General features: G+C 58.3%; 9 protein-coding genes across 9 annotated transcripts; 3 read left to right on the forward strand and 6 right to left on the reverse strand.

The window, feature by feature from the left end:
- Window positions 1-1,304: 1,304 nt before the first annotated feature.
- C8Q71DRAFT_721067 (uncharacterized protein) lies at window positions 1,305-2,213 on the forward strand (the record flags this gene model as incomplete). Its single annotated transcript, XM_047921407.1, has 4 exons — window positions 1,305-1,333; window positions 1,393-1,518; window positions 1,569-1,976; window positions 2,081-2,213. 4 exons carry the CDS (start codon window positions 1,305-1,307, stop codon window positions 2,211-2,213), a joined length of 696 nt encoding a protein of 231 aa, XP_047781988.1.
- A 4,995-nt stretch (window positions 2,214-7,208) lies between these two features.
- C8Q71DRAFT_739751 (uncharacterized protein) lies at window positions 7,209-9,825 on the reverse strand. The gene is made up of 12 exons (XM_047922730.1): window positions 9,562-9,825; window positions 9,460-9,507; window positions 9,373-9,402; window positions 9,267-9,317; window positions 9,143-9,218; window positions 9,069-9,084; window positions 9,008-9,014; window positions 8,943-8,952; window positions 8,796-8,895; window positions 8,693-8,746; window positions 8,609-8,642; window positions 7,209-8,553 (listed from the first exon to the last, which is right to left on the reverse strand). Exons 1-12 carry the CDS (start codon window positions 9,722-9,724, stop codon window positions 7,433-7,435), a joined length of 1,710 nt encoding a protein of 569 aa, XP_047781989.1. The 5' UTR covers window positions 9,725-9,825; the 3' UTR covers window positions 7,209-7,432.
- Window positions 9,826-11,115: 1,290 nt separating this feature from the next.
- On the reverse strand, window positions 11,116-13,538 carry C8Q71DRAFT_721069 (uncharacterized protein; the record flags this gene model as incomplete). Its single annotated transcript, XM_047921408.1, has 4 exons — window positions 11,116-11,144; window positions 11,203-11,329; window positions 11,384-11,611; window positions 11,661-13,538. 4 exons carry the CDS (start codon window positions 13,536-13,538, stop codon window positions 11,116-11,118), a joined length of 2,262 nt encoding a protein of 753 aa, XP_047781990.1.
- Window positions 13,539-14,226: 688 nt separating this feature from the next.
- C8Q71DRAFT_411152 (uncharacterized protein) lies at window positions 14,227-15,263 on the forward strand. The gene is made up of 3 exons (XM_047918391.1): window positions 14,227-14,740; window positions 14,790-14,906; window positions 14,961-15,263. The coding sequence occupies exons 1-3, from the start codon at window positions 14,335-14,337 to the stop codon at window positions 15,179-15,181; spliced, it is 744 nt and encodes a 247-aa protein (XP_047781991.1). The 5' UTR covers window positions 14,227-14,334; the 3' UTR covers window positions 15,182-15,263.
- Window positions 15,264-15,775: 512 nt separating this feature from the next.
- C8Q71DRAFT_701246 (glycosyl hydrolase family 88-domain-containing protein) lies at window positions 15,776-17,546 on the reverse strand (the record flags this gene model as incomplete). The annotated part of the gene is made up of 7 exons (XM_047920177.1): window positions 15,776-16,072; window positions 16,156-16,371; window positions 16,433-16,527; window positions 16,588-16,687; window positions 16,751-16,841; window positions 16,900-17,346; window positions 17,407-17,546. 7 exons carry the CDS (start codon window positions 17,544-17,546, stop codon window positions 15,776-15,778), a joined length of 1,386 nt encoding a protein of 461 aa, XP_047781992.1.
- A 1,069-nt stretch (window positions 17,547-18,615) lies between these two features.
- C8Q71DRAFT_845947 (CRAL-TRIO domain-containing protein) lies at window positions 18,616-20,147 on the forward strand (the record flags this gene model as incomplete). Its single annotated transcript, XM_047926619.1, has 6 exons — window positions 18,616-18,947; window positions 19,011-19,140; window positions 19,196-19,455; window positions 19,520-19,594; window positions 19,660-19,838; window positions 20,122-20,147. The coding sequence occupies exons 1-6, from the start codon at window positions 18,829-18,831 to the stop codon at window positions 20,145-20,147; spliced, it is 789 nt and encodes a 262-aa protein (XP_047781993.1). The 5' UTR covers window positions 18,616-18,828.
- A 10-nt stretch (window positions 20,148-20,157) lies between these two features.
- Window positions 20,158-21,623, reverse strand: C8Q71DRAFT_739785 (uncharacterized protein). The gene is made up of 2 exons (XM_047922731.1): window positions 20,596-21,623; window positions 20,158-20,531 (listed from the first exon to the last, which is right to left on the reverse strand). The coding sequence occupies exons 1-2, from the start codon at window positions 21,543-21,545 to the stop codon at window positions 20,351-20,353; spliced, it is 1,131 nt and encodes a 376-aa protein (XP_047781994.1). The 5' UTR covers window positions 21,546-21,623; the 3' UTR covers window positions 20,158-20,350.
- A 1,937-nt stretch (window positions 21,624-23,560) lies between these two features.
- Window positions 23,561-25,406, reverse strand: C8Q71DRAFT_739788 (uncharacterized protein). Its single transcript, XM_047922732.1, has 7 exons — window positions 25,171-25,406; window positions 24,939-25,115; window positions 24,798-24,881; window positions 24,620-24,741; window positions 24,436-24,562; window positions 23,935-24,363; window positions 23,561-23,875 (listed from the first exon to the last, which is right to left on the reverse strand). Exons 1-7 carry the CDS (start codon window positions 25,266-25,268, stop codon window positions 23,743-23,745), a joined length of 1,170 nt encoding a protein of 389 aa, XP_047781995.1. The 5' UTR covers window positions 25,269-25,406; the 3' UTR covers window positions 23,561-23,742.
- Window positions 25,407-25,715: 309 nt separating this feature from the next.
- C8Q71DRAFT_411237 (FAD/NAD-P-binding domain-containing protein) lies at window positions 25,716-27,516 on the reverse strand. Its single transcript, XM_047918392.1, has 3 exons — window positions 27,450-27,516; window positions 27,161-27,396; window positions 25,716-27,113 (listed from the first exon to the last, which is right to left on the reverse strand). The coding sequence occupies exons 2-3, from the start codon at window positions 27,347-27,349 to the stop codon at window positions 25,797-25,799; spliced, it is 1,506 nt and encodes a 501-aa protein (XP_047781996.1). The 5' UTR covers window positions 27,350-27,396; window positions 27,450-27,516; the 3' UTR covers window positions 25,716-25,796.
- Window positions 27,517-27,591: the final 75 nt, after the last annotated feature.

Here is a 27,591-nt window from a genome sequence, read left to right on the forward strand (position 1 = left end):
AAGGACTTGGGCAACTCAGGCACCGCAGCATTGTTAGAGGACATTACAGTGTTGTCTTATGGACTGTTAGCTCGGCTTGTGATGCTTAGATATGAGAATTACTTACTGTCAATGACGGATGGTGGGGGGAAGAGGGAAAGAGACGAGGGAGGTGGTCAGACAGCGGCCAGGTTTATATACCATCCTCACAGCCATGCACATGATCACAGCCGACAAATTTGCCACTGATGGGTGGTGGTGTTTGATGAAAAAGGAAACACACTTGTCTTGAGCCAGACCATGTCCAAATATGGGCAAGGGAAATGAAACTCAGTGTTCACTATTGTTGACAATAGACATACTGTGAATGTGGTCTGTAACATAGGCTTGTACAGCACGGGTATGTACTCAGTGACAATGTTGTATGGCTTCCAGATTGTGTATAAATATTGATACATCGGAATGGATCACATTAGCTACACCAAACCTACCCTGCAATTGTCATAGTTTGTGTGCTAGTGGTCATGGCCCTCCCCCTTGGCTGACAGGCCGCCAACAGATTAAGAATGGCTGCAGACATGGGTCCCAGATTTGGTACCCGTATTCCTACATAGGACTGGACCATATCGACGATAAGGAACCTACCCCAAGATCATAGTGGTTCACATGCTAGTGGTCATTACCTCCCCCCTTGGCTGGGATGCCTGCCGGCCAAGCAAGAACCGCTGCAGCTATGGCTCCCAAATTTTGTACCCATGGTCCTACATACCAATGGACCATATTAGCTATAAAGAAGCTACCCCCAAATCTGCTTCCTTGGTCTCCTAGAATACGCCCTCCTGCCCATGGTATGCATTTTTTGCCCATAGCACTGGCATCAGACCTCCAATTGCCAAGCGGCTTGGTGCCAATGTTCACACATACAAATGAAGCATTTTGCTATAAACAAGCTTCCTGCCAAGTGCTGTTATTGTGGCTCTGCACATAGCAAAAATGTGCCTGTTAACAGAAAGCATTGCCCACTGCTCAAAAACCGGTCTGCCAATTTCCCTGAAACTTTGCACCCATCATCTACATGATATAGACGTCCTACATACCAACTTTCAGCCCAAAGTTCCAGTACCCTCTTTTGTAATTAATTCCTAACTGACCCCTATTAAAGGCCTTCTATCCTATGGCTACATGGCTACATTGCCTCCCTCTTCCATTCCCACAGAAACACACCATTTTCCGGCATGGTGAGGTTCTGTAAGGGTGGAACACATGTCACCAGGTGTGGATAGTCCAATGGAAGCTGGCTGCTTTGCCATTGACAGAACCTGCCCATGGAACGGTGCATCTTTGCTGTGCTCAGGTGTGTCCAGCCTCATAGCTCCCCTTGGCTTCCCCATTGACCAAACATTTGGTCTGCAGGCTCCAACTTTCTTGTACACGTACTGAGGGACACGCTGCTCCATTCTGTCAACATGATTTCTGGGATGAGCTTGACAAGGAGGCGGTGGGTGTCGGTGCAACACTATTTAACATAGGCGGGTACAGGTATGCTGTTTCCCTCATCCTCCTGCTAAACCATGCTGGCTAAACGCAAGGGAACTGGCAAGACATGCAAGGTCCCTGCCGCCTCACCACCTGACCTCCCTCAGCCTCCTGCAGCTGCGGACAACCATGCAGGCAAAATCTTTGACATCCACGTTCGTTCACAGCGACAAAGAGGGGCCCAAAGAGCAGCCCATGCCTGCTGTCCAGGCTCCTGTAGCCAGGAGGGGCAAATTATGCCTGCGGAAGGCTGACACTCACAATGGGGTCATCCTGTGTTATAGGTTGGATCTCCTAGCTCTAAATGAAGTCCCACCCTCCATGAATGTGTCGGAGAAGACAGCCCCTGCTGACCTTCTTCCATTCTTCAACTACCTGGATGTCCCAGTTCCTGGGTGGACAGAGAAGGATGACTGGGAAGAAGCTGAGAAGACAATGATGGCTGTCTGCTCGCTGTGCGAGTGAGTCTGATTGCCTTGTTTATGTGTATGATATGTTCATCAGAATGACACAGGAAGGCGTAGGCCAAGGTCAAGGTCAACAACCTCCCTTGGGATGGCCGCAGCTATTACTACGGAGGTCTCACTGGCTCAGACAACCTTCGCAGGCATGTCAACAACTATCACCGTGAGGAGTACATGAAGCACATCGAGGAGAAAGGTTTCCCCAATCAGCTGGTGAGCTATAAGAACATGTGAGCTGCTCTCAAACAAGCCACCGCCAAGGGACCACGTATCATCTTCAGTCAAGAGTTGTTTGAGCAATATCTAGTTGACTTCATTGTTGCGCACGACCAGGTGAGGTTTGGTGATTCGTTTGCATCCCAAGTTAATGGCTGATAAATGCAGCCCATCAACATCGTCGAGAACCCTGAGTTTTGAAGACTTCTCTTGCTCTGCAGGCCGGATATGATGGATGACGACATCCCTCATTGTACGAAGGTGACAACCCTTGTCATGGCCAACTTCAAGAAGCAGCTGGAGAGCCTGAAGGTGGAATTGGCCGTACATCCCTTTCCTTCTACATACACAACAGAGAGGTTTGAGGCTTAGTAAGCCAGTGGCAGTGAAGGACTAATGAGTGAGTGAACAGACCAGTCCCAAAGGGAAGATCCTATGCTGGCAGGCAGAGGAGAGGACGAAGGATCGTTATCATTACAGGGCAAACCAGCCCAGTATATATACACATTTGATACAGGTCACATGCTGTATCAGTGGTTCATCAGTAAGCACTAAGTCCGAGGTTTTGGGGATATGAGTAAGCTAGTAAGCAGCATGAGTAAGCCAAAACTCGGAGTTGGATGTGGAGAGATATATGAAATGTGATGGAACATCAGGAATAATATGAGACATGATGGAACATCAAAGAGTAATATAAGACGTGATGGGATATCAAGGAATGATATGGAACGTCATGGAACATCAAGGAATGTCGTGGAATATCATGGAATGATCCGGACTAAAGTCACATGACGTAATCTAGGCAAAGTCCATCAAAGAACGTATGTAATCTGACATCGCAGAACATAAGTCCATATCCGTACATAACTGATAAGATAAGAACACTGAAAAACTCGGAAGTTCAACACTAGGCCACTGCAGGGGAGATCTCATTTACCAGTGATGTATGGGATACCAAGGCTCGTAGGTCATACATGGCTGTTACAGCTCATTGGATCACTTCCAACATTGTGATGCAATCGGCTGTCATTGGCTTTGCGAGAGTGTACGGTCATCATCAGGGGATAAACTTGGCAACAGTTCTGACCCACGTTATTGAGCGAGTTGGCATCATGAAGAAAGTGAGTCATTCTGTTACATAGAACTAAATCGGTCTAATTCTTCTCCCTGCAGGTTGGAAAGTTCACCATGGACAGCGCGGCAAACAATGGCACTATGCTGATGCAGTTCGGCAACGAACTCGTGCTCAAGGCCCCCAATACAACCTTTGATGACGTGAACTCCAATGTGCACTGCCTGGACCATACCATCAACACATGCAGCCAGGCCTTCATCAAAACATTGGCACTCTGGCTCCCGACAATGGCAGGGATGGTGATGATGTTGAGGACAGAGACAACTATGTGGGCAGCAACGAGGGCAACCCTGGCCCTCCGCCTGCGCCTGGCGGTCCTCCGCCTGCACCCAGGGGTCGTCCTCCTGCACCCGGGGGTCATCCTCCTGCCCCTGGCGATCCACCTATGCTCGACCTTGACGCACATGTCATCCCAGGCATCAGGAACATTGTTCGCTCCATCCGCTCCTCCCCTCTTCGCAGAGATGCTTGGGATGAGACCATTCACACTGGGAATGCAAATGGGTGGTTCCTTCCTCACCTCCGAGAGGTGCAGCTAATACTGGATGTTCACACAAGATGGGGCAGTACCTACGAGATGCTCATACTGTTGAAGAAAGAGGTTTTAGGCTTAGTAAGCCCAGTGGCAGTGAAGGACTAAAGAGTGAGTGAACAGACCAGTCCCAAAGGGAAGATCCTATGCTGGCAGGCAGAGGAGAGGACGAAGGATCGTTGTCATTACAGGGCAAACCAGCCCAGTATATATACACATTTGATACAGGTCACATGCTGTATCAGTGGTTCATCAGTAAGCACTAAGTCCGAGGTTTTGGGGATATGAGTAAGCTGGTAAGCAGCATGAGTAAGCCAAAACTCGGAGTTTGATGTGGAGAGATACATGAAACGTGATGGAACATCAGGAATAATATGAGACATGATGGAACATCAAAGAGTAATATAAGACGTGATGGGATATCAAGGAATGATATGGAACGTCATGGAACATCAAGGAATGTCGTGGAATATCATGGAATGATCCGGACTAAAGTCACATGACGTAATCTAGGCAAAGTCCATCAAAGAACGTATGTAATCTGACATCGCAGAACATAAGTCCATATCCGTACATAACTGATAAGATAAGAACACTGAAAACTCGGAAGTTCAACACATACACTTTCTCAAGATGAGACCTGTAAGTTCTTTCGGTCTTCTTACACCATGCCTCACTGATTCTCTATCACAGGCGTACCTTCTGTTCCGCAATCAGAGCGACAAGTACTACGCTTTGTACCCAATGTTCACACTTGAACAGGCTAGTTATGTATCAAGTGTGACTGCCCTGCTCAACGTACCTTACAAACAATCATTGTATACTTCATGACACTAGATACTTATGCAATGTCTACTTGCTCGCATATCTTGCAGATTCCATACAGAGCACATTTGGCTCTGTCCGCCCACAACATCCCTCTACTGGCCGACGTCATCCCAGCAATTGCATAGCATGCCCACATTTCTGCAGACACCTACCATATCACAGCCCACATCTCCAAAGGCCGGCGAGAAGCACAAGAAGGTGGACTCTAACACCTACAAACTGTTCACTGCTTACTCTTTGTTTGATGAACAGGTACAACTTTGAATGTGTCAACGGCTCACGCTACTAGTAAGGTTTCAGTAACTCATTGACTGACTTCACAAGTTGGGTTCAGTAAGAGAAGGTGCTTAGTCATCATCTCATTCTGTAAACTTGTTACCACCATCAATAGATGTCTGTATCAACTTGTTCCATACTAGTACATCTCAGTGGCATTACTATAATTAAGGTGGTTAGCCTAATCAGCAACTCACTTGACACTAAAGCAAGCCTTATAGCCATTAGCAAGTGAGGATTAATTACCTTAGTGAGCCCCTCTTGAAGCATGGCCTCACGCTGCTACATTAGGGTTTTGTAACTTGCCATTGTCACTGTGCAGTCAAAGCTAGCTGTTCAGACTTCCATTCAACTTCTGTTGTGTGACTTCAAATCTGAAAAAGCCCATTCCTTTGGAATCAACCTCTGGATACTAATCCTCTATATTCAGACTTCATCCTCTATTCTAAAAAGCTCTAAACCTCGGCAATTCATTGCCGACTCAAATCCATTTTTAGCTTACTCTTCCCAGTTGAAGAGCAGTACTGCATACTTGTATAGCAGCACTGACTAAAGTCCCACCCTCTTTTGTATTTGTTGTGGATCTGGTATCCTCATTACAGCTCAACTTTGTGCTGTCTCGGTAATTGCATTGCCGAAGATTACCAAAGATTTTACCATTTGTTGCCACTTTGTATAGGCAATACAAATCTCTATTAGTGAGGTTACTATTCCTATTAACTCGGCAATAAACTTGGTAACTAGCTGTGTATAAACAAAAACAGAACCATAACATACATATTATGTACATTCTTGATGGACTTGATCCAGACCTGTAGCACATGACTTGTTCTAGACCTGTATGGAACATTCCATGTTCTAGACCTGTATGGAACATTCCACATGGTTCCATCATATTCCAGATCATTCCTTAATGTTCCATCACATTCTTTGATCACATCACTTTGCATCATTGATCACATCATTGATCTAGGCCCGTCCAGTCCTTTCCAGTGCCTTCCAGCATGTTCTATCTATAGTGCCATATTGCACCATCCTGATGTATTCGCTCATTGCACTATATTGCATCATCATGACCCGACATGTGTACGCCTTACTCATCCTGCTACAGGCTTACACATAATGCTTACTTATGCTTACTGTACAATCATGTGATGACTCTCTCTCATGTGTATATATACTGGGATGGATGCCCCTGTAATGTATCAGTCTCTCCACTCATCTTACACTGCTTGTGTCTTCCCTCACAGGTTTCAGAGACCTTGTAAGCCCTCCTCTTGACTGCTGTCCTTGATTGGTCTTGTAGTCTCTTCAGCCCTTCATCTTGCCACTTCCTTTTTCACTCCTTGTTCAACACTACTGAGGCATGCAAGAGTCCACTATTTTGGTGTGCAGCCTAAGGAGAGCACAGCAATCCGACATGGCTTTGGAAATGGCTCAGTAATTGATGCACAGCCATTCCTTTGTATACCAATACAAAACCATTATGACTTGGTAATTGATTGTGAATAAACATCATTTACAAAGCATACAATAGCTCTTGTATCAGTACTGAAAGCATCTGGTCATAATGAGTAAGAACACACTATAAACTCAGTAATAGTCCATTTAGTATATACAGCAACAAGTGCTTATAAAGCATCAAAACATCGGTAACCAATACCTCTGTAGTAAAACAATGAAAGTGCTACATTGATGTCCATTCAAATGGCACAAAAGGAAAGATAAGGAAAGTAAGATAAGCACATAACAAACCTTCAATGATGCAGCCACTCAGTAATAGTAAAAATGTCTAACAAGTTCTGTGCACTCTGAGGTTATCAAGCCTCTATCCCTAACACCCCTGTGGAGAAAACACTGCACAGTACAAGTACCTCACCAAGTATATCCAAGCTGTCAAGGCTTCTGTCAGACTTGGAAATTATTACAACTGTGTGGATCCTAATGTTGTCCAGCATGGCAGGTTGCATCCTGTGGCCCAATGTTCTGCATTTGCATCTCAGAGGGTGGGGACAAGCACCAGTAGACACCAGGGGTGCCAATCAATTGAATGTCTAGAACGGTCTATGTTTGCTCATGTATAATAACCATACCTACAATGGGCAGAGAGCCCAAGCTTCGATACGAGGACATTGCCTACTCAACTGTGTCCGCGTCCGAATCCGACCTCGCCGAGGCTACGCTTACCCGCAACGCGCCGGCGACGGGCTGGATTCCTCACAAGTACGTCTTGCTCAGTCATTCTGCATCCTTGTACTCCAATTGTCCATATCTCTCTGCATCACGGCTCGGGAACTTACAGGAACGTGAAGGTAATCATTACGAAATATACGTTACAATGCGCAAGGCCCAAGCCATTCGTGTACATAGTCATCTTCGTATCAGTCAGGATGTTCTCCAGCCTGTGCAGCAGGGTTAACGGCCGTCACTCGGACAAACAAAGGTGACGCGCGCGCACACACACACCTAGTAGCGATGTGTTGGCTGCTGGGAAGGCTGGTAATGGCCGTTGGCTTGTGTCCCGGGAAGCTGCGTAGGCCACGCAGGATTGCTGTTCATCAGCTGTTGAGCGGCCATCCTCGCCATTGCAGCATCGGCGGTCTGCGGGACCCCCTGCTGCTGCTGCATGATACTCGATGTGACATGCTGTGACGGAGAGAACGGCGCGCCCGGCGACGGCTGATACGGCGATAGCGACTGGGAGCTCGGAATGTCTCGCCCCATCTCTCTGACCGCCCGTAGTGCAGCGAGTCGGTCGTGAGCCTGCGGTGTGGGATAGGGAGCCGCGGTACGAGGTGCTTGAGCAGGGGGCGCAGGCGTGGGCGGGCCACTGGAATGCGACGGCGGGCGTGGTACAGGGGACGGGCGGGACGCCATGGCATGCGCTTGGGAGACAGTCGGGAGGGACGAATAGTCCCTTGCCTCCACCTTCCTCTTCACCGGAGGATTCCTATCCTCGCTGTCCACGCTCATCCCGTCGTCCTCGTCCTGCCTACGCTTCCGCTTCAGCGGCCGCACCTTCGCTACCGGCGTCTCTGTGGCGTCCTGGCCCATGTACCTCTCCGGCTTCAGAGACTTGATGAAGTCCCAGAGCAAGGTCATCACGCGACCGTTCGTCCGAATGTCGTGCTCCTTCTCGCGCACGCCTTTGCGCATGTCCCGGATCGCCTTCTTGAACGCGCTCGCGCTGAGCTTGGCCTTCCACGTGTGGATGAGCACGACGATCGCGATGAACTCGGCGGGCGCGAGCTTCTTCACGTCAGTCATCCTAAACATCGCCCCGTTCTGCTCGCGCGCGAGCATGAGGAAGATCTCCATTGTCTGGTGCAAGCCTGCGGTGAACTTGGGCACCGGCTCCTCGTTGCGCTCCAGCCACTTTCGCAGTGTCTCCGGGCTCGGGAAGGTGCCCACGTTTGGCCACCGCTCGACTGAGTGCGCCGAATGCACGAGACACCGAAAGTCGTTCCCTCGTGTGACGTCCCAGTCGAGGAGTGAGCTAAGGCCGAGCTCGTCGCTCGGGTTGACGTATTGCGCCTGCAGCTCGTGGATGAAATCGCCCATTGGCGACGCAATGGCTTGCAGTTTTTCTGGAGGTAACTGTCAGATGCTACGAACATGTCGGACTTGTGGCACGACGTATACCTGCTGCAGTCAGTGCCATTCCAAGTTGGACACGCTGAAGACTGAAATTCATGAAAGGCCAAAACGGTTGCGAATGGACCATACCTGGAAAATCTCCCGTTCGCTCGAGTTGGAGAGATCTTGATACTCTATGCATACCTGATACAGGTGTTGGGACTGACGTCTATGCAGTGACGTGATGACTCACAATTTGCTTCGTGCGGAAGATCTTCCTGTATCGCTCAGAGAACACCTTGATCCCCTTGAATGCGCCGATGTCTTCATATGCGAATTTCTCGCCTGTGTTTCTAGAGAGATGTGAGTATGCGCGAGCCGTTCCCTGTTGAATACGCACGGATCCTTGACTGCCCACATTCTCTGAGGTCAGTGAGATGGGGACGAAGTAGGGGACAGACATACACAAAATCTTGAAGGAGCACTGTTAGCGAGTGAACAATACATGCCAGCAGCAAGCACTCACTTCGCCCTGCATGAATCTTGTTTGTAAAATAACGTAAGTTTGCGGGCGCGGCATGTAGGAAACGTAGTCTTTACCTACGGATGGAGGTCAACCGCTGCTTGCCATCTATTGAGATGCGACGTTCTGAGCCGTCGTCCCGGTATGTCACCGCTACTCGCACTGAGTCAACACGCGCGGAAGCGAAGATTGGGGACTTACAGAATATAAGCGGAGGTACATAGAAGTTGCGGAAAATGGAGTCAATAAGCCCTGTGGAGGAGCACGTTTCGTCCATTCGCCCTTCTTTCGTAGGATGCAGACGCACCCATCTGCTTAGTCTCCGGCCAAACGACGTCTGTAGGCCGGTGAGCGAGCCTGCGCGACACGGACTAGGATTGCGACGGCGGCGCACCTCGTTGATAGTCAGGGTTGGTGTCAATGTCGCCGGCGATCATTTGGTCTGAGGTGCGGTCAACGTTGGTGCGGCTCCGCGTTCGAAGAGGGGGACACACACCGAACAGAGCCTGTGTGGTGTAGCTCGTCGGCCTGGGAGCCTTGAGGGCACCCTTCATCCTGTATTGTCCATCGTCGGCGGGAGTCGCGTTGCGCGGTCGCCCGGAACGCTTCGCGAGGGGGACCTCGTCTTCGCCGTCGGAGTAGTCGTCGTTGTCGGACATGGCGAGAGTGAACAGCGACGAGGAGCAGTTAGCGGCGGGATGTGTGCGGCGGAGGGAGAGGCAGTTCACTTTGCAGTGAGCGTTTTGTGAGAGTCGCGCCCATTGCCGTTTGCAGGAAGAGTTCGCGGAAGCGCCCAGTCGGTCATGTCCTCAACCCATCCCGATTATCCTGGGATTATCCCAGAACACTCGACTTGAACACTTGGATATACTTGAAAGGTTGAACGTTGAACACTCAGTTCAAACACTCGACTCGCCTTGAGCCACCATGGCCTACTCGCTGCTCGTCCCAACGATTCTACACAGACTCCTCTGTCAGAAAGCATCGGTACCTAGCGTACGCTTCCTACGAATATCTGCCATCCCAACGCGCCTATTACTGTACCCGATATAATCCGTGAAACCACAGAGATAGACGGCACAATGAAGGTCCATTCATTTGAGGTACGCTATATGAGACTGGCCCGAGATATCTGTCACTCACCTTCTCGCCTGCAGCTCATGAAACTGCCTCAGCCTGTGGTCAAATCCGAGGACAATCTCAGGGAGCTTGAATCGGACACGAACGATGCCTTTCTAGGGGAACGGCCTCCGATGATCCTCTCACAAATCGTTGACAACGTTCGTGCCGCCCAGAAACTTTGTCGCCATCCTTAGTGCGTCCAATGTTAGCTCTGATACTGTGCACCGTCACTTCCAGCAGCCACATCAGCCGTTGTGCGTCCCCTCACGCTGTGAGGTCCACGCATCCGTCAGTCTTCTTCCTCTTCACTCGCAACGTTGCCTTTAACAATCCCCCAAGTCACGAAGAGATCACTGCAGCCGCTCAGACACGGGATTTCCTTCGACTAGTACCGCCGCCCGCTGACATGGAGGTCGAACGCACGGACACGGTACATACAACTACCGGTGACCGTTCGATCTGGCTCCCCCGCCCATCACGATCTACCATCCTATCTCCTTCGAATGATGAATGAGCTGCGTGTCTCTACACACGAAGAGTATCCATTCTGTGTCCTCAAACGCTCCCGTGGACCGTGAGCGCGTCGCCGACGGGCTGTGGGTTGTAATGACTGACGGAAATCGCCCGCTCAACGATATTCATGTTAGATAGGCCGCCGACACTCAGGGCATAACGATGAAACGGACTGAGCATGGCACACGTAGCTACAGTCTCCGGAATGACCGACGTGCAATGTACATGCTCTTGGCCAATGATGATGGCGTTGTCACATCCGCGCCCATGTGCCCTGCCATGAGCATGCGTGAATCGGGGCGACACGCACGCAACAGTGATTCAGCAGAACGCAGTCGAGCGCAACGTATAGATATGGCAACTGCATAAACATAGCAAGCACACAACAGGAGTGGACAGCAAACCCGAACGCGCCTCAGCCGACCTTCCACGCCCAGAACGGCCCTGTAGCAGCGACACTCGTCAGCGCGGTCGACACGAGATGCACGAGGCTTCCACGCACCAAGGGGGTCCATGCGTTCGTGCTGGGAGCCGGTCCAGAGGCCGAGGACGCCCATCGCGGACGTCTGGCCGCCGATCTGGACGCCCTCCGTCACCCACTCGGTGGGCTCTCCCTCATTCAGGCCGAGCTGCGGATCAAGCATCAGCGCGCGGCGACACCCACGGGGGCGGGGTGCACTCACCAGGACGATGCGCCAGTGGACGGAGCCGTCCTTGACGACGGAGACGGTGCCCTGGAGGCGGCGGACGGTGCCGGTGGCGCCGTTGGCGGCGGTCTCGCCCTCGATGTGGAGGGTGGGGCGGTCGGGGAAGGCGGGGACGGGGGGCGGGCCGTACGAGGCGACGCGGAGGCGCATGGGGACGATGCGCACGGCCTCGGTGAGGTCGGGGTCGTTGAAGTCGGACGAGAGCTGCGGGGGTCAGCACGGGGAACGCGGCGCGGGCGATGGGGGCACTCACGTTGTGCGAGATGAGGTCGCGGTAGTCGAGCCAGCAGATGCACCGCCTCCAGATGCCCGTCACGCCCGCCCAGTCCCAGCCCTCCGTCGTCGCGGGGAGACCGGTGCTCGGGGCGGGCCCGCCAAAGTCGTCTACGCCCTTGCCCCTGCGTCGGGTAGAGTCGCCCTGGAAGGCCTCGAGGGGGCCGGCGGGGGCGGTGACGCTGCGGACGCGGCCGGTGTCGCCGCCGCCGCTGAGGTCGATGGGGGCGGAGCCGTTGCGGAGCCCGTCGAGGGTGGTGAGGCCGGCGAGCTCTGCGGCGCCGACGGCCTCGCGGAGATTGGCCTCGACGACGACGCGGACGGCGGCGAGGAACGCCCAGTCGGGGGTGAGCGTGGCGGGCGGGGGGAGGCTCGGCGGGGGCGGGCGTGCGTGCGACGCAGGGCGGAGCTGCTCGGGGAGGGGCTCCCAGTCCGTCTCCTCGTCGTCCGAGTCGACGTCGTACGGGCCGCACGCGGGTTCCTCGTCGCTCTCCCTTGCGCGGGCCTTGCCGTTGGTCTTGAGGGGGGCGGGTGGCGGCGACGGGCGGGTGCGCGGGGCGCGGGGCATGTCGGTGGGCTCGACGAGGTGGAAGGGGCCCCAGGCGCGCCAGGGGCTGAGGAAGCGGAGGTTGTAGACACGCATGCGGGCGAGGCGGCGCGCGCGGCGGGCCTGTGCGGCAGTGCTCGTGTCGAGAGACATGCCGGCGACGACGGATGCGCCGGCGATGAAGGTCTCGGCGGCGAGGCGGGCCGGGGTGGTCGATGAGGAGGGGCGCTGCTGCTTCTCCTCGTCGTCGTCGTCGGCGGACTCGTCGTGCGAGCCCTCGGAGCCGGAGGACTCGTCGTCGGAGCCGGTGGTGCTCGCGTCGCTGCCGCGCGTGCTCCCGGACGAGCTCCCGCTGCGAATGCTGCCCTGCGTGCGCGCGGGGAGGAAGCCGGTAAAGGCGACGACGCGGGCGAGGGCCTGCATCATGCGGGCCTCGTTCGGCGGCAGGTCCTCGCCCATGATGCCGCCCTCCCACTTCTTACCGGAGAGCCTCCTGGCGAGGTACGGCGGGAAGCCATGGGCGACGACTGCTTCGAGCCACTTGACGTTGGACGAGTCGGTGCGGGCGGGCTCGCAGTAGCCCTGGGCACAGGGGCAGTTGCCGAAGGGGAGGGCGGCGAGGAGGGGATCGGGGGTGGGGGACGGGGGGAAGATGGGGTAGGACGGGAAGCCGGGCTGGGGGGCGGAGCCGGGGATGGTGTTGACGGCGGTGAACGACGGCTGGGGGGTGGGGAGGAAGGAGATGGAGGGCGGGTAGGGGAGGGCGGTGTGGGCGACGTCGATGAGGGTCTCCAGGGCGCGCGTACACCGCTCGATCTCGTCGTCGTCGTCGCTTCCGGCCGAAGAGAGCGACGTACTGCTGGCGGACGGGCTCGGGCCGGGCTTGAAGAAGTTGGCGGCCCAGATGCGGGCGCGGAAGGCGGCGCCCCAGTCCCAGGTGCGCTCGCGCGCGGGGACCCATCTGGGGGAGCGGCGGGGGTCGTCAAAGGTGGCGAGGAAGACCTCGCGCCAGAGATGGTGGTCGGGGGAGTGGTAGACGAGGGCGGTGAGGGCGCGGCATGTCTGTGCGAGGGCGGCGATGGCGGTGGGGAAGCCTGCGCGGGCGGTGAGGATGAGGACGTGCTCGGTGAGCTCGGGCGGGAGGGCGTGGACGGAGGCGGGCTGGGGCTGGGACGGCATGGCGGCTGTGGAGGAGGAGGGTAGGCGCTCGCGGCAGGGGCAGGCGACCGCAGATGTGGCGAGCTGGAGGCTGCTAGACGGCGGGGCGTGCGGGGGCAGCGAGTGCGACGGCTGCGGGGACACTGCAGGCATCGTCAGCAGCCTGTCTCCGAATAAAGAGGGACGCTCGGCGGACGCACGCGTGATGACTGTGCGCGGGTCGGCTCGTGCCGTCGGTGACTAAGTGGGTCCAGCGGCACTCCGGATTCGGCGGCACCGGCGACGGCGGCGGGCGGGCGGGCGGGCGCAGCGACGACGGCGGGTGGGGGGCGGCGGCGGCGAGGACAGCGACGAGGGCGACTATATGCGCTGGACGCCGTCGCGGGCTGCGAGTGGGTCGCCCGATCTAAGATTAGCGTTCCGATGCCGCCCTCGGCTCCCCGGCCAATGATCGGGCGGTCTTCCCAAAATGGAAGCCCCTCACAGTCACCGCCGCCACCGCCGCCACCGTCCTCCAACGGGCATGTTCTAGTATCCGAACAACATTCGCCTGCGCGGACTCACCGGTGCGCTGCCGTCTGAAAAACTTAGCTAAGCAACCCGTACATTGTACTCAGCCACAGTGCATCGTCGACGCGAGGCCGCGGACAGGCGGACAACCTCGCCATCCTCGTGCGGATGATGAATCAGTGTTCTCCCCAGGCTGGCCGACGGTTCACTTGTTCTCACCGCAGCTATTCCCGAATTCCTCGGCATTCGACATCTCATTTGAAGTCGTGGTAAGCACTCGCCCGCGTTTCAATTCTCTGACGTCGACTCATGGCCTTAGATCTCCCTTTCCGGCCTTGCCCATGAGTCCGACCCGCATCGTTCCAGGGTTTTGCCGACGCGAGCCCCGATGCATGATGATGAAGTCTGACGCACGGCCGGCACGTCGTGTTTTCTCTTCATGCCCGCTCTCGTTAAGCAGCCCGTTCGAACCTTCCCGCCTTCACCCCACCGGCGCACATCTTACCACAGTCAGGCCGACACATCACACTTACTCCTCCCTTCCATTCGCAGATCGTCCGCCACCGGAAGCCACGCCGGACCTACGACACAGATTCGCGTCAACAGCCTGAATGTATCCACGGTACCCTCCGGATTGTCAAGACCCCGCCGCATCCACCTCGACGTCCGAACATCCTCAGGGGCCCACAAGACGAAAATTTCCTTGCACGCCTGCTACGGTTCCACTCTGTGGGCGCGCGGGTACGCATCGTGGGTCTCGGGACGTCGGTGTGTGCGGGGGCTGTCCGAGCACCTGTCTGAGTGGGTCAACGTCGTGTACGCAATGCGTGTCTTGCGTCTGTGCGGTGCGTCCGCTATGACTCTGTCATGTCGTTGACACGGTCCGTTTTTCAGGTACCATGGTGAGCGTGGTGACCCGCGCTCGCCGTACATCGGTTCACTTGGGGCATCACGGAACGAGGATGCACCAATCACGGAACGAGGATGCACCAAGTGAATCACGGACCCACGGTGGATCTCCCTTTTCATTCTAAATTCTACTCGCTCACGTCTTGCTCTGCTCAGGCTGGCCGCGAACCCGGTCACGGCGGCCTCCCTTGTGGTCTACTGGCCGTCCACCTACTGCGGTGGGAAGCTGCTCCGCCGCGGCGGCACATCAGTCCGCCGGACGATCCGTGTCAGGTCAGCCGTGCCTGGTGGACCTCACGGTAGAGTCTCTGCTGTATGCCCGTGTCCGAGTTGCGATCCACATTGACGTCCGCGTCCGGGCACGGGCGGAGACGTAGTGGCGTGACACGTTCTGACAGTCGTGCGGCTTTTCCACCCATCTCCTCTGTGCCTTGAAGGATGGGGCCCGAGGTGCGCGTATTCGGTGCTATAGGTAGTTGCAAGTGTCGCGGTGTCATTGCGTACGACGGCGGCTGTGAGCAGCGCGCACGACGGCTTGTACATGTGCGAACACTCAGCTTCCTTCAGACCGGCGCCCTATTCACAGATTGTCCGGCATCGGCGTATCATCGTTTCTCTTCGCTGTCGTAACCACCTAACCCAGAGGCTCGACGGCTGCTTTGTGTACGGACATCTGTCAGGTATGTGCATATAGCAGACTTCATGCCAAGTGTATGTATTCACTAAGTGCCCCACCTTTTGTAGTCACTGTACATATCAGGCTTTCGAATTTGGTGTTTTCCCCGCTGTAAATCATCTCTCGTCTCCACTTCAATTTGGCATGACATGTACCCATCGATCTCGATGTCCTGTTGTGCTGATCACACAGGTTCGCCCACAAGAAGTCTGAATTAGACAGGAAGTTGTACGAGGGATTCGCAAAGAACAGTGAACGGGGGCCCAAACTGACTCCACAACGCTCACAGGGCTCATCACAGTCCATGATGTTGCCGCCGCCACCGCCACATCCTCGCCACCCGACCAAGCACGCCTCCACTCGCTCCCCTCACAAGCTCATTGACACTTCGCCTTGAGTCACTCGCGCCGGGAGAACCGAGCTCGACCCAGTCCCGCCACGCCGCGTACATCTCCACGACGAACGCCTGGCCCTCGGGCGAGGACCCGCCCTGGGCGTTCCAGTTATACGGGTCGACCACAGGCGTAACCCACATCTGCGGGGAGAAGTGGCTGAGGCCCTCTCCGAGTCCGCCGGGGTGGGCATCGCATAGCTCGTCGTCGCCGTGCCCGAGCGGGAGGCGGGCGCGGTGGTGGCGGTGGCGGTGGTCTGGGTGAAGCTCGTGGCGGGCCCGACGCCGTCGCCGGTGCCCCAGGCGGTGTACTCGGACTCGCCAGCGGGCGCGGAGGCGGAGAGCGCTGCGCGCGCGGCCTCGGCGTGCGGGATGTGCGTGTAGACGCCTTGGAGCGCGGCGAGGCGGTAGACGGTGCTGGCGAGCAGTGCGGTGGAGGAGCTGTCGAGGAACCAGGTGGCGTTGTTGGCGTAGTTGTGGAAGAGCGAGGTGGAGGCGTCCTATGCGGGTGTGAGTGATGTGCCACTTGGGGGGTTGCTGTGGGTGGACGTCGATGCTTACCTGGCGCGAGTACATCCCTGTGTGTATCTCGGCGAAATGAGAGTGCTGGATCGTTGCGAGAACGCGGACCATACCGGCGGCGGCCCACCCGTTACCTGCGCAAGACCGAGATTAAACCTCCAAGAATGGTTTATGTAGCGGTTAGTCATACCCACCAGTTGACCAGTAGCCGGGATCATAGGCTCCTGTTCCGAGGAGAATGTGCTGCCAGAGAGACTCGCTGGAGTTGTATAGGTACGAGCGGTAAAGCTTGACCTGTAGACTGCGGGTCAGCAGATGCTCGAAGACACTACGAGGCAATGTGTCGGGTATGCTCACCTGGTTGTATGCTTCTTGAACGAGGGACTGGTTGCTGGAGAGAACACCGTAATAAGCCAGGAATGGCGGTACCATGTAAACAGAATCAGACCTATATGAGGCAACGACGTCAGCCGTCTGCCACGCTGGCAGCGGACGAAATAGCTGACCATAGCTGGGTCGTTTCGACGCGATGGCTGATCGCGCCGTCACTAGTGCGTGGCACGACAGTCAATAAATACTCAAGTTGCTCCTCCGCCGCGCGTGCGTAAGTCACGCCCTGGCCGACCGACGTGCCGTAGGGGCTGTCCACGCTCACGGGCCTGTCGAGCTCTGGTTCGGGGGTGCCCGTCCAATTCGCGATGAGCATGGCGACGCCGATGGATGCAGGGTCGCCAGCGGCGCCGCGCTCGACGTACATGAGCGGCTGGGGCCCGGTCATGTTCGAGCGGTTGTACGCCGTGTTGTAGGCGATCTGAAGGACGGGCTGGAGGGCGGTGTAGTTGTACGACGAGGAGGAGTTCCCGGTGGGCGGCGGGAGGGAAGCGTCGGCGAAAACGGCATAGGCGGGGGCGTCGGACTCGACAAGGGCCTGTGCCTCTGTGCCGATTTCCCAGCTGTATAGTGGAGGGTGAGGTCAGCCAGTAAAGAAAGAGGTTTGGAACGGAGGGGCGTACGTCTGCTGTGCAGCGAACCAGAGGTTATCCTTCACCTCGTCCAGTTGGGCATCGGTGAGGCCTTGTGCTTGGGCATACGGAGACGTAACGAACGATGCGCCCAGCACGGCAGTGGCTGCGGCAAAAGCGAGACCGGGCATGAAGAAAAGAAGAACTGAACATAGGAGACATTTTTAGTCTGGCGACACATTCAATATATATGTAGAAGAGCGAGGCTACGTGGGGTTCCGGCCCATGTCAGCCTCCCCCGCATGATCAATGCTAACACGCAGCGTCAAGGAGATCAACCGGGACACCGTTTTGCGTTTCCTGCCTGCCTGCCTGCACCAGGATGAGCCGAATTTGTCACCACCAAGCGGGGCATTTGGATGGGCCCTGACCATGGCAACAGTTCGAGTTGGAAGGCGCTACGTAAGAACGGGATCTGGTTCGAGAGCCCCGGGCGCTCGGTGATATTGAACGTTTGAACCGCGAACGTCGTGAATGAGCTATGCTTCTCGTTCCGTGATTTGCCGATTCGTTCGAAAGTCAATAACCTGCTTGCTCTCGTGAGCTTATCTTTGCATGAAATCGGCAACTAGCTGGACTGAATGCACGAACGAAACCCTTCAGTAGAACTGATCTTCCCGGTAGTGCCATAAGTGGAAGATGGTCTGCGGGACAGTGGCCCAAAAAGTCTGGACAGAATGGCATCAAAGTGAGTCCTTTCCTAGGACAATCAAACACGTACGTTGCATAGGCGTTCACAGCGACGTAAGGTACCCAAGCCCTTTGGCTCATGGTGGCGAAGTGTGCCAGTACAGATGGATATCTGATTTATATACTCGTCAACGATTCCAGATCGCAAGGGGCACCGGTGCTGCTCACGTTCTGGGATGCAACAATGTTGACAGAGCACCGAGAGCACTGTCAGCGCCTTGATACCTGACTGCCCGGGGCGTCGAGTCACGCACCGATCGTGGTGTACATGCGGACTGTCGGAAGAAAGAGAGCGTCTGCGACGGAGTTCGTGCTCGGCCGCACCAGTGGATCGATTATCCAGTATCGCAGCGCGCTCAGTACCGAACAAGTTGCATGCGTGTTGATTTGGGCGCGGATGCTCACCGTGCGCGATGCAATCCCCACACAACGCTGTGACCGGAAGGCGGTGAGTCTGTACGGAGCTGACACTTCCGCTTGAAGAGCGTGAGACTGACCGAAGGCGCGAAGACTGGCTGTCGAGATGCAGACCTGAGTCAGACAGCCATCTGGTCCACCGCATGCGGCCGTCGAGCATCCACCATTGGGCAGGCGTATTCCTAGCACAATCACCCTCCCACGCCGTGTCCATCGCAGCGGGAGCACTTTGCTCGCGAACAACGCGATGGTTGCGAGACTCTCCGCCCATCGCCCAGCCCGTTGACCCCTCTGCCAGCCGCCAAGATGTCCGAGCCCAGCCCCAAAGAGCAGGAGGTGATACTTGAGCAGCTCCGTGCGCAGCTCGTCAAGCAGGACCTCATGCACGAGGGCGACACGATCGGGACGGACGACTTTACGCTTCTGTAGGTCTTGACGATCGCGCTAGTGGAGATAGCTCAGCAGGCTGACGGAACTGACGATCACAGACGATTTCTTCGCGCGCGCGGGTACGACGTGAAGGCGAGCGTGGAGATGTGGGCAAAGTGCCAGGAGTGGCGGAAGACCATGGACGGCGTCGGGATCGACGAGCTGTACACGAAGATGGATGCATACGACGTACGTCCCACCCCACGTTCCGCCCCCTCTCCGCCCGTTGACGAGCCCGTCGCAGTTCCCCGAGCGCCGCGAGGTGTTCGAATACTGGCCGATGTGGTTCCACAAGACGGATAAGGAGGGCCGGCCGGTGAGTATCCAGCACTACGGTGCGGTGAACATCCCGGAGCTCTACAAGCACATCACCCCGGAGAGGTTTTGGTGGTACGTCGTGACGATGGCGGAGAGCATACCGCGCGAGATCATACCGACCGCGTCGCGGGCGGCGGGCCACCAGGTCGACGGGACGTTCCTCATAGTAGACTTGAAGGGGTATTCGTGAGTCCGTCCGACGAGACTCGCATAGGACTTGTATGCGATTCTGACTGTGTGGTGACATCAGTTTGGGACAGTTCTGGCAGATGAAGGACCTCGTACGCGCCGCGTTCCAAATCATGCAAGACTACTACCCCGAGCTGTACGTCCTGCCTCCGCTCTCCCCACCTGCGCGTCTCACGATCCACCACCCCAATGTGTACGCAGCTCGGCGAAGTTCTTCATCATCAACGCGCCATGGTCGTTCACGACGATCTGGTCGCTGCTCAAGCTCTGGCTCGCCCCGCGCACGATCGAGAAGATGGACGTGCTCGGCGGAGACTACCAGGCAGTGCTGCTCAAGCACGTCGACGCGGAGAACTTGCCGGCGTTCTATGGTGGGACGTGTGAGTGCAGCGAGGTCGGTGGGTGCAAATGGAGCAGGCCGGCGAGGGACGGGGAGGGGAGGTAGCGTACGTGAGCACTGGTCTCTTTCTTGCTAACGTAGGTGTAGAAATATATGTCACAGCTGTTATGTGCCAAGAACTATGCTACAGCAGCACTTTCACTGGCAGATGTATTGTAATGTTCTCAATAATGTCAATGTCGAGTGAACAGGCCGAGGCGAGCTTCACACCAATTGAGCCCACTTTGAGTCTGATATCAGACATTACTTCTGCTCTTGCACAGCTTGCAACGAGTACTTACAGCAGTGACTCTCGCTCAAACACCACAAGGTTTGCATCTGTAATACCAGACTTCCAACATGGAGCAAGGTTCTATCAAGTGACTAGAGAATCAAGAATGCCAAGCATACGAGACAGTGACATAATGGACACAACACAAAACCAAACAAAGCATAGACGACATATCGGACAGGGAATACAAGTACATTGATCAGCAAAACACGAGATTACTTCTAATGGGAGACCTCAAGCATACAGCGCACTGACGCCTGGTCCTCCGGCATCTGCATCAAACTGAGGCTCATCCGCCCTCCACAAGCTCGGGCCAAGCCCCAGTCCTCGGAGCACTCACACAAGAGGTGCACCTGTGCACTCCTTCCGCGGAGGACAACCGTGGTATGGTTGCGGTCCGTGCTGCACCACGACACGTTGCATGAGCCTCATCCACGACACGACCAATAGGAAATCAGAAACACACCTGAACGGCATCTCGGTCAGATTGCCCACCTCTTCCGCAGCGGTGCGCACAAGCTGCTCGTCGATGATGGCATTGGGCTCTATTGTGACCATCCATGAGCCCTGGAAGCGGAAGGCCGTCTTCTCGGTCTTCCACTGGTCGACGTGCTCGAGCAGCTCCTCGAAGAGCGCCTCGTGCGTCGGGTATTCGTGTGGGTCGGGCACCAGCATAACCGGCACCGCCGCCGCTCCTGCGGGCAGGGGTATGACGGGTGCGGCGGCGGGCGCAGGCGCAGAGACCGGCGGACGTGCAGCGTTTGTCGTTGGTGAACGGGCCGCACTCGAAGGCTGAACAGAAACTCGGAAGTTATAGAAAGTCCCTTGCGCACTTGCGCCGGGGTACCACGAAGGCTGTCCGTTGCGAGGACCACCAGAGTTGGGCTTCCCGTGCTGCACAGGGGCAGACGACGATGCTGAGTAGGCCGGCATCGGTATTGGTTGCTGCGGGGCCTGTCGCGGGACGCTCGGACCAGCCACGGCTTGCTGTCCGCGGGACATCCGCCGCTTCTTCGCAGGGGGCTGCTCGTCTTCCTGCACACTCTCCTTCGCCTTCGCCTTCGCATTGACCTTCGTTGCCCTCGTGCCTTTCGCCTTCTGCTTCGCGCCCGCGGTCGGCCTCGGGGTGGACAGAGGCCGGAGCTCCTCCTCGACTTGGGTCTCCTCTCGGCGGAGCGCGTCGGGGTCCACATCGTCGTCGTCGTCCGGGTCCGTCTGGAGCGCCGTCCATCCGTTGCGCTCGACCATGACCGTCTCGCTGGACCAACCCGAGCGCGGCTGCTGCTCGTCGTCGTACGCCGCCACGGGGATCTCGCGCTCCTGGTCTTGGTCCCCGTCGCGCGCACGCTCCTTGCCCCGCGCACGCCTCGAGGGGTGCAAGTCGTACGGCGCCACAGGCACGTAGACGCACTCCATGATTTCTTTCCCATGCACGGGGCCCGCCGCCGCCGCCCTCACCCTCGACCGCCCAGCGCGCGGGACGTTGGCGCCCAGCGACGCGCGGGTGCGCGACGGGCTGCTGCGTCCCTCGAGCGCATCCACGATCGAGCGGACGTAGCGCGTCCTGTTGGCCCACTCCCTCTCGTTGTCCGCGTTGGCGACCGGTGCTGGCTGCGGCCCGTCGCCCTCGCTCTTGCGGCGGTTCTTGCTGCCCGGCGGGCGACCCCTCCTCTTTGGCGTGGGCGGGCCTACTTGCACGGGCGGGCCTACCTGCGCGGGCGGGCCTGCCTTCGGCTCGGGCAGGGGATGGATACGAGGGCGGCCGCGGGGTCTCTTCGGCGGGGACGCCTCCGGGGCGGGGGCGGGCGCAGGCACCGGTCCAGGTCCAGGTCCCGGAAGGGTGTTCTTGCGGGGGCGGCCGCGGGGTCGTTTGGCGGGGACGGTCGACGCTGAGCCCGACGCGTGCGCCGCGGGGTGCCCGCTCGGGAGGACGGCGCGCGTCGCGGGCTCTCCCCCGAGGGACTTGGACCTGGACGACGGGCCGGGAGCCTCGGGTGCGCTCGCGCGGCGGGCGACGCTCGCCGCCCGCGAGGCCGCTCGGGACGGCGGGCCTACCTTCACGGGGACGCCTAGGATGGTCCCCGCGTCGGTGTCGGCGGCGCGCGCGGCGGAGCGGGCGCGCCGGGCGGGGCCTGTGTCACCTACGTTGACCTGCGCGCCGACTCTCGCTAGCGAGGACTGGCTTCTCTTTTGGCCGCGCGGCGGAGCAGCGAGGACGGGGACCTCGGGGGAGACAGGAGCTTTTGCGGCGCGTGCGGGGGTGGTGCGGCGGCCACGGCTCACGCTGCGGGTGCGCGCGCCACGGGATTGGGAGCGCGAGCGGGCGCGGCGGGCGGTGGCGGGGCCGGGCGAGGGCGAGGGTGTGCGGATGGGGATGGCGACGGTGATGTCGCGGTAGGTCTCTTGCCAGACGCGGGCTTCTTCGCGGCCTGCGTCGCCTGCGTCGTAGCCGTCTTCGTCCTCGTCGTCTCTGCCTTTGTCTCGGCTCGGCCTCCCGCGGGCTTTCTTGGGGGATGCCCCCTTCTTGGGCGACACCTTGCTGCTCTGCCCCACAGCCTTCTTCTCCGGCCCCGTCTTCGCCGTCCTCCCCCTCTCATCTTCGCTCGCCTCGCTTGCCTCGGACGACTGGACGACGGGGCTTCCCGCGCCTGGCTGGGGCGTGGGCGAGGAGGTGCGGGACTCGGCGGTGCTCAGCCTGCGGCCGGCGCGGCGCATCGCGAATTTGGACTTGTACACGCGGGGCGTGGAGGGCGGGCCAGCGCCGGTGTAGCCGGAGGAATTGCGGCCGGGGCCTGGGCGGGAGGTCCAGTCGGGCGAGGACATGGTGGGCGGTGCGGGAGTCGGCGTCGACTGAGAGAGAGAAAGCGACTGTCAGCAATGTGCGGGGTCGCGGGGCACGGGCTCGCTGCATCAGTGGCGATCGGGCTTGCTTGCCACGTCCTGCGCGTAGCCGTCCTCTCGCGCAGCGTATACGCGGACGCGATGCAGGATCGAACTGGCGATGGCAGGCAGACTACTTACCTCGCGAGTATACTCAGAACAGCTGTAGAACGTAGGGCAGTCTCTCTTTTGTCGCGCGCAGTACGCTCAGGGAGGATGCCGTGGACTGCAGATGCTGCGACCGGGGCTGAGCAAGGTATTGATCTAGACAGAAAGCAGCGGCAGCGGGTGCGGGGAGAGGCAGAGGGAGGCAGAGGACGCGGCGATAGACCGATATGGAGAGAAGGAGGAGGACGAAGAGAAGGCCAGTTCACGCGACGCGCCGGTCGTCTTCACGGTCATGTGACTTGGCGCACTCGCGGGACAGTTGCTTCGCTCCTCCTCCCTTGAACCTTCACTCTTAGACCATACCATGGATGAGATCAACGACTTGTTTTCGGAACGAAACATACCCCCGGTCACACCCACACAAGGCTCGAACGGAACCGAGTGTTTCTTCCATCCTGCACAGGCGACCCCAACACCACGCACACAAAACTACCACATCCGTATATGCAATTGCAACTCAAAGCACAGCGAGCTTTCGTGTCAGACAACGATTCTATGATACACTTGCACACGTAACAGACTTCCAAGAGCAAACCCAGGCCACAGACCTGACGGCCACCCCAACCTACACCCAGCGCTGGACGACGACGGCGTTGACGAGCCCCGCCTGCTCGATCGTCTTCGTGTCCTCGTCGAGCACCTTCGCGGGGAACGTCGTCTGGATCGTATACGGGCGCGTGAGGTTCTCCGGGCGCGACCTGCCATCGCCCCACCGTCAGCACGCACGACGACGACATGAAGCGTAAGTGCGACTCACGCATTGATGAAGCTGCGGATGTCGCCGACGGTGTGCGTGAGGTTCATCCGGCAGACCATGCGCGTCCCGTCCGCGAGGCGGATCTGCACGCTCGTCGTCGGCAGGCTCTGGTCGACCTCGAAGCGCGTCTGGATGCTCTCCGCCGAGCGCGCCGCCCCGGCCCCACTTGCACTTCCACTTCCGCTTGCACTCGCACCGGTGCTTGCGCCCCCGCTCGCGGTGACGGGGAAACTGCCGGGCATGTTGATGGAGGAGGGGGGCCCGCCGAGCTCGGCGATGGACGGTACGGGGGAGCCGAGGCGGTTGCCCTCGCCGGAGAAGGCGCCCCGCGCTTTGGGCGCCGCGACGTAGTCGTCGCCGAGCCGCTTGACGACGCGCAGCTCGACGGGCTGCCCGGGGGCGACATTCAGGATGTGCGGTGGCGCGCGGCTGTGGGCGCGGGTCAGTACCGGGCGACGTGATGTGCGACGTGCAAGGGTGGAGGGAAGTTGGGAGACGTACCCGGAGTTGATCTCGTTGAGGATTTGGGAGTTGGTAGGGTTGTCGTAGCGCATGAGGTCGCCGTCCTCGATGCTGAACCCCTCGCGCCAGAAGGTGAGGTGTCGTATCGCAGTCACTTCTTCAGGGCCTGCATAGGCGAGGTATGGATAATTGGAAAAGCCAGGGATGCATGAGTTCTACGTACGAGCAGGCGCGTTCGGGTCGGGGATGTACGCGCTCTCGACCTCGTCGCTCCCGAGTCTATGGCCGCCTCCCGCGAACACAGACGAGGGCGACGACCCTTCCGACTCCTGGGGCGGGCCCGCCCTTCCCACGCGAGTCAGCGCCGCACCGACACAACACACAGTTCACGAGCGACTCACTGTGCTGCACGGCGCAAGAGATCGCGCACCAAGCTCCCGCCAGGGACGGCCCCGGGTCTGTCTGGGTTCTGCACCGCTATGCCACTGGCGTCCCGCATGCGTTAGCCCCGCCAGGTCGTCCGCACGGGAGAGCGCACACACCTCCGCTCGCCGCCTGCGAACCAGCTCTCGCCCTCTGCGTTCTCGTCGTCATCGTCGTCATCGCCACTGGACGGCGCGCGTCTGGGGCCAGCAGCTGGGGCGGCGGCGGGGGCGGCGGGCACGGCGGGCCCGCTGTTGCCCAGCGTTGCGATGCGGGGTGCGGGGGCGCCTCTGCCTCTGTGGGTAGGGATGCGTGAGTTGCGTGGAAGCGGGAGTGCAGCGCGGGACTTGCGCGGATGAAGACGAGGACGTGCCCCAGCCACCGATGCGGCCTATCTGGCCCGAGGGACGACTCCAGACTTTGGCTGGACGGGGATCGCTGTCTGACATGTTTTGGGCAGCTGAGAGCGGAGGATAGGTCGTGGACGTTCGTAGCGAGGACGGAGGACGGTCGAAGGAGGAGGACGCGCACTCGGACGCGTTTCCTCAGTGCTGCTGACTAAGCACTGGCCGTGCACGTCATTCCACCTCAACATAAACTTAGGAAATGCTCGAGAGTACAGTAATTTGGATTCAGACATTGATGCGACATAAACACGGACTCGGAATGACAAGTTTGGCAGCGACGAGTGCGACTTGACGAATGGATAGGCACACACGATAAATGATCGGCGTATACCACTGGTACTTATGAGATCTACCGGCGGTCCACCGCAGGACTGAACAGACCCTCCGTCTTTTCGGATCCTGGCACATGGCTACTAGAGCATGAATACGAGCAAGCAAAACCCTAGCCGCGAAGTACTCCGCGCCCTGCGGCTCAGATGCCGCGTATCACTGACATGCAGCATAAAGACTGTTAGAGCTTTGCACGAGTGGAGTAGAGCCTTGTACCACCCTCAGGCAGGACAAGCACAATCATCGAGGGACCAAGAATTCCCGGGCCTCCTCCCAAGTCATCCGTTCCCGCTCCTTACCCTTTTCGCGCCCCCGCCTCAGCTCCTCTGAATCGATACTCCTCCAATCCGCATAGTCCGTCACCCTCCCCTCGCGCCATGCCTTCTCCACCTCCGGCGGGGGACCCTCCCCCTCGACTCTCGCCGGCACCACGTCCTCCGCAAACTCCGCCTGCACACCCGCCCCCTCCATGCGCGCGCCGGCGCCGACGTCGACGTCGCCGACAGGCACGGTCTGGACGTCCTCGCCAGGGAACGCCTCGCGGAGGATGGTGTCCGCGACGGCGTACGCGTCCATCATCGTGCTCGCGAGCACGCCGCGCGCGCCCGTCGCGGCCCACCCGCTCGCGTACACGCGCCGGACCGTGCGCCCGCCCGCGTCGAGCACGCGCCCGCCGAGCGTGCGCAGGTGGCCGAGCGCGGGGTCGTACCACGGCGCGCTCGGCTCCGCGCGGTGCCCGAGCGAGGTGACGACGAGCGAGGTCGGGAGGGTGGATGTCGCGCCTGTTGGCACCGCGAGGGAGGAGGGGTCGAGCATCGTGTGCGCGAGGGTGAGGTGCGCGGGCGGGCGGGTGTTGCTACCGGGTGGGGAGGCAGGGTCGTCGGGGAGGGTGAGCCCCGTGGGCGAGCGGAAGAAGTCGAGCGACCATGTCTTGCGCGTGGACCCGGGCGTGTTCTTTGAGCCTTTTTGGAGGAGCTGGAGGACGCGCGACTGCTGGCGGGTGAGCGCCGCGCCGTCGTTGGGCTGCAGCACGGCGGGGTCGAGCGGGGCCATGGACGCGTCGGTGAGATTCATCATCTCGCGCAGCTCTTTGGTGGTGAAGGCTGCCTGGAAGAGACCGCGCCGCCCGACGATGGAGACGTGCTCGACTGCGGACCGCGAGAGGACGTCGAGGACGGGCGCCGGGACGTCGTACTTTGCCAGCTCGGAGGGTGGTGTGAGGAGCATGCGCGCGATGTCGAGAGAGACGTTGCCTTGCCCGATGAGCGTGACGTGCGAGATGTTTTCCAGAGGCGGTGTTGGGGGCCGCGAGGGGTGCTGCGTGTACCAGTGAACAAGTGAAAGTGCTGGTACGCAGTAGGATGATGGTGGCAACGCGGAGTGCAAGACGGGCACTGTGCATCCTGTAGAGAACAACAAGTGCGTGTAGTGTTGCAAAAGCGAGGTCAACGGGAGTGTCACTGCATCGGGGTTCTGCGAAGGCGTGTCGATGTTGACGTTGCCAAAGAATCGCAATCGAGGGTCCTCAGCAGCGTCGTCGAACTTATGGGTACAGTTCTGGGGATAGTCAGCTTCACATCGCACGAACGGCGCATCAGGCATACCTTCACTTCTGGATGGTCTGGAGCAACCCCATACCGTACCAGCCCATGAGGCGCCCATAGGCGATCATACATGTGGATCTTGAGCATGGATCCTTGTGGGCTCGCGTGTGGCAACAATGTGAGTAGCCGAGAAGCTACATAGAAGGCAGATGGCCCGCCGCCTATGATAGCTAGTTTTATGGGTGCCATGTTTGAGAGCACTCCCTGTGGGTTATATGACTTGGCCGCAGCCACTGCTGCAGGTGCCTACGTTATCATCACGGTCATGGGTAAGCGTAAGATCACTTACGTGCAAGCCAATGACTTTGTGTTCGCGATATTACGAGCGGGTGCGCGCGAATGTCTAGTACAGGGTTAGGTAGGGCAGGGTGAGTAATTGGCCGACGGACGCGTCTCGAGGAGACGGACTCGGCGTGGTGTCTCGTGCAGAA

Source organism: Rhodofomes roseus (assembly GCF_022264815.1).
Source record: "Rhodofomes roseus strain CIRM-BRFM 1785 chromosome Unknown C8Q71scaffold_4, whole genome shotgun sequence".
Lineage (NCBI taxonomy): Eukaryota > Fungi > Basidiomycota > Agaricomycetes > Polyporales > Fomitopsidaceae > Rhodofomes > Rhodofomes roseus.

Excerpts from the sequence above, each read along its gene's own strand:
- C8Q71DRAFT_739788 (XM_047922732.1), bottom strand. The coding sequence starts at position 25,268 with ATGTCAGACAGCGATCCCCGTCCAGCCAAAGTCTGGAGTCGTCCCTCG. Across the intron at positions 24,563-24,619 it reads CGACCCGAACGCGCCTGCTC|GCCCTGAAGAAGTGACTGCG; the intron begins GTACGTAGAACT and ends TCGCCTATGCAG. Across the intron at positions 24,364-24,435 it reads CTCAACGAGATCAACTCCGG|CCGCGCGCCACCGCACATCC; the intron begins GTACGTCTCCCA and ends CCGCGCCCACAG.
- C8Q71DRAFT_411237 (XM_047918392.1), bottom strand. The coding sequence starts at position 27,349 with ATGGCACCCATAAAACTAGCTATCATAGGCGGCGGGCCATCTGCCTTC. Across the intron at positions 27,114-27,160 it reads CAGACCATCCAGAAGTGAAG|AACTGTACCCATAAGTTCGA; the intron begins GTATGCCTGATG and ends GACTATCCCCAG.
- C8Q71DRAFT_411152 (XM_047918391.1), top strand. The coding sequence starts at position 14,335 with ATGCCCGCTCTCGTTAAGCAGCCCGTTCGAACCTTCCCGCCTTCACCC. Across the intron at positions 14,741-14,789 it reads GCGTGTCTTGCGTCTGTGCG|GTACCATGGTGAGCGTGGTG; the intron begins GTGCGTCCGCTA and ends TCCGTTTTTCAG. Across the intron at positions 14,907-14,960 it reads AAGTGAATCACGGACCCACG|GCTGGCCGCGAACCCGGTCA; the intron begins GTGGATCTCCCT and ends TGCTCTGCTCAG.
- C8Q71DRAFT_739751 (XM_047922730.1), bottom strand. The coding sequence starts at position 9,724 with ATGTCCGACAACGACGACTACTCCGACGGCGAAGACGAGGTCCCCCTC. Across the intron at positions 9,318-9,372 it reads GCCGGAGACTAAGCAGATGG|GGCTTATTGACTCCATTTTC; the intron begins GTGCGTCTGCAT and ends GCTCCTCCACAG. Across the intron at positions 8,554-8,608 it reads AATGGCACTGACTGCAGCAG|AAAAACTGCAAGCCATTGCG; the intron begins GTATACGTCGTG and ends AGTTACCTCCAG.
- C8Q71DRAFT_739785 (XM_047922731.1), bottom strand. The coding sequence starts at position 21,545 with ATGGAGTGCGTCTACGTGCCTGTGGCGCCGTACGACTTGCACCCCTCG. Across the intron at positions 20,532-20,595 it reads CTGACCGAGATGCCGTTCAG|CACGGACCGCAACCATACCA; the intron begins GTGTGTTTCTGA and ends GTCGTGGTGCAG.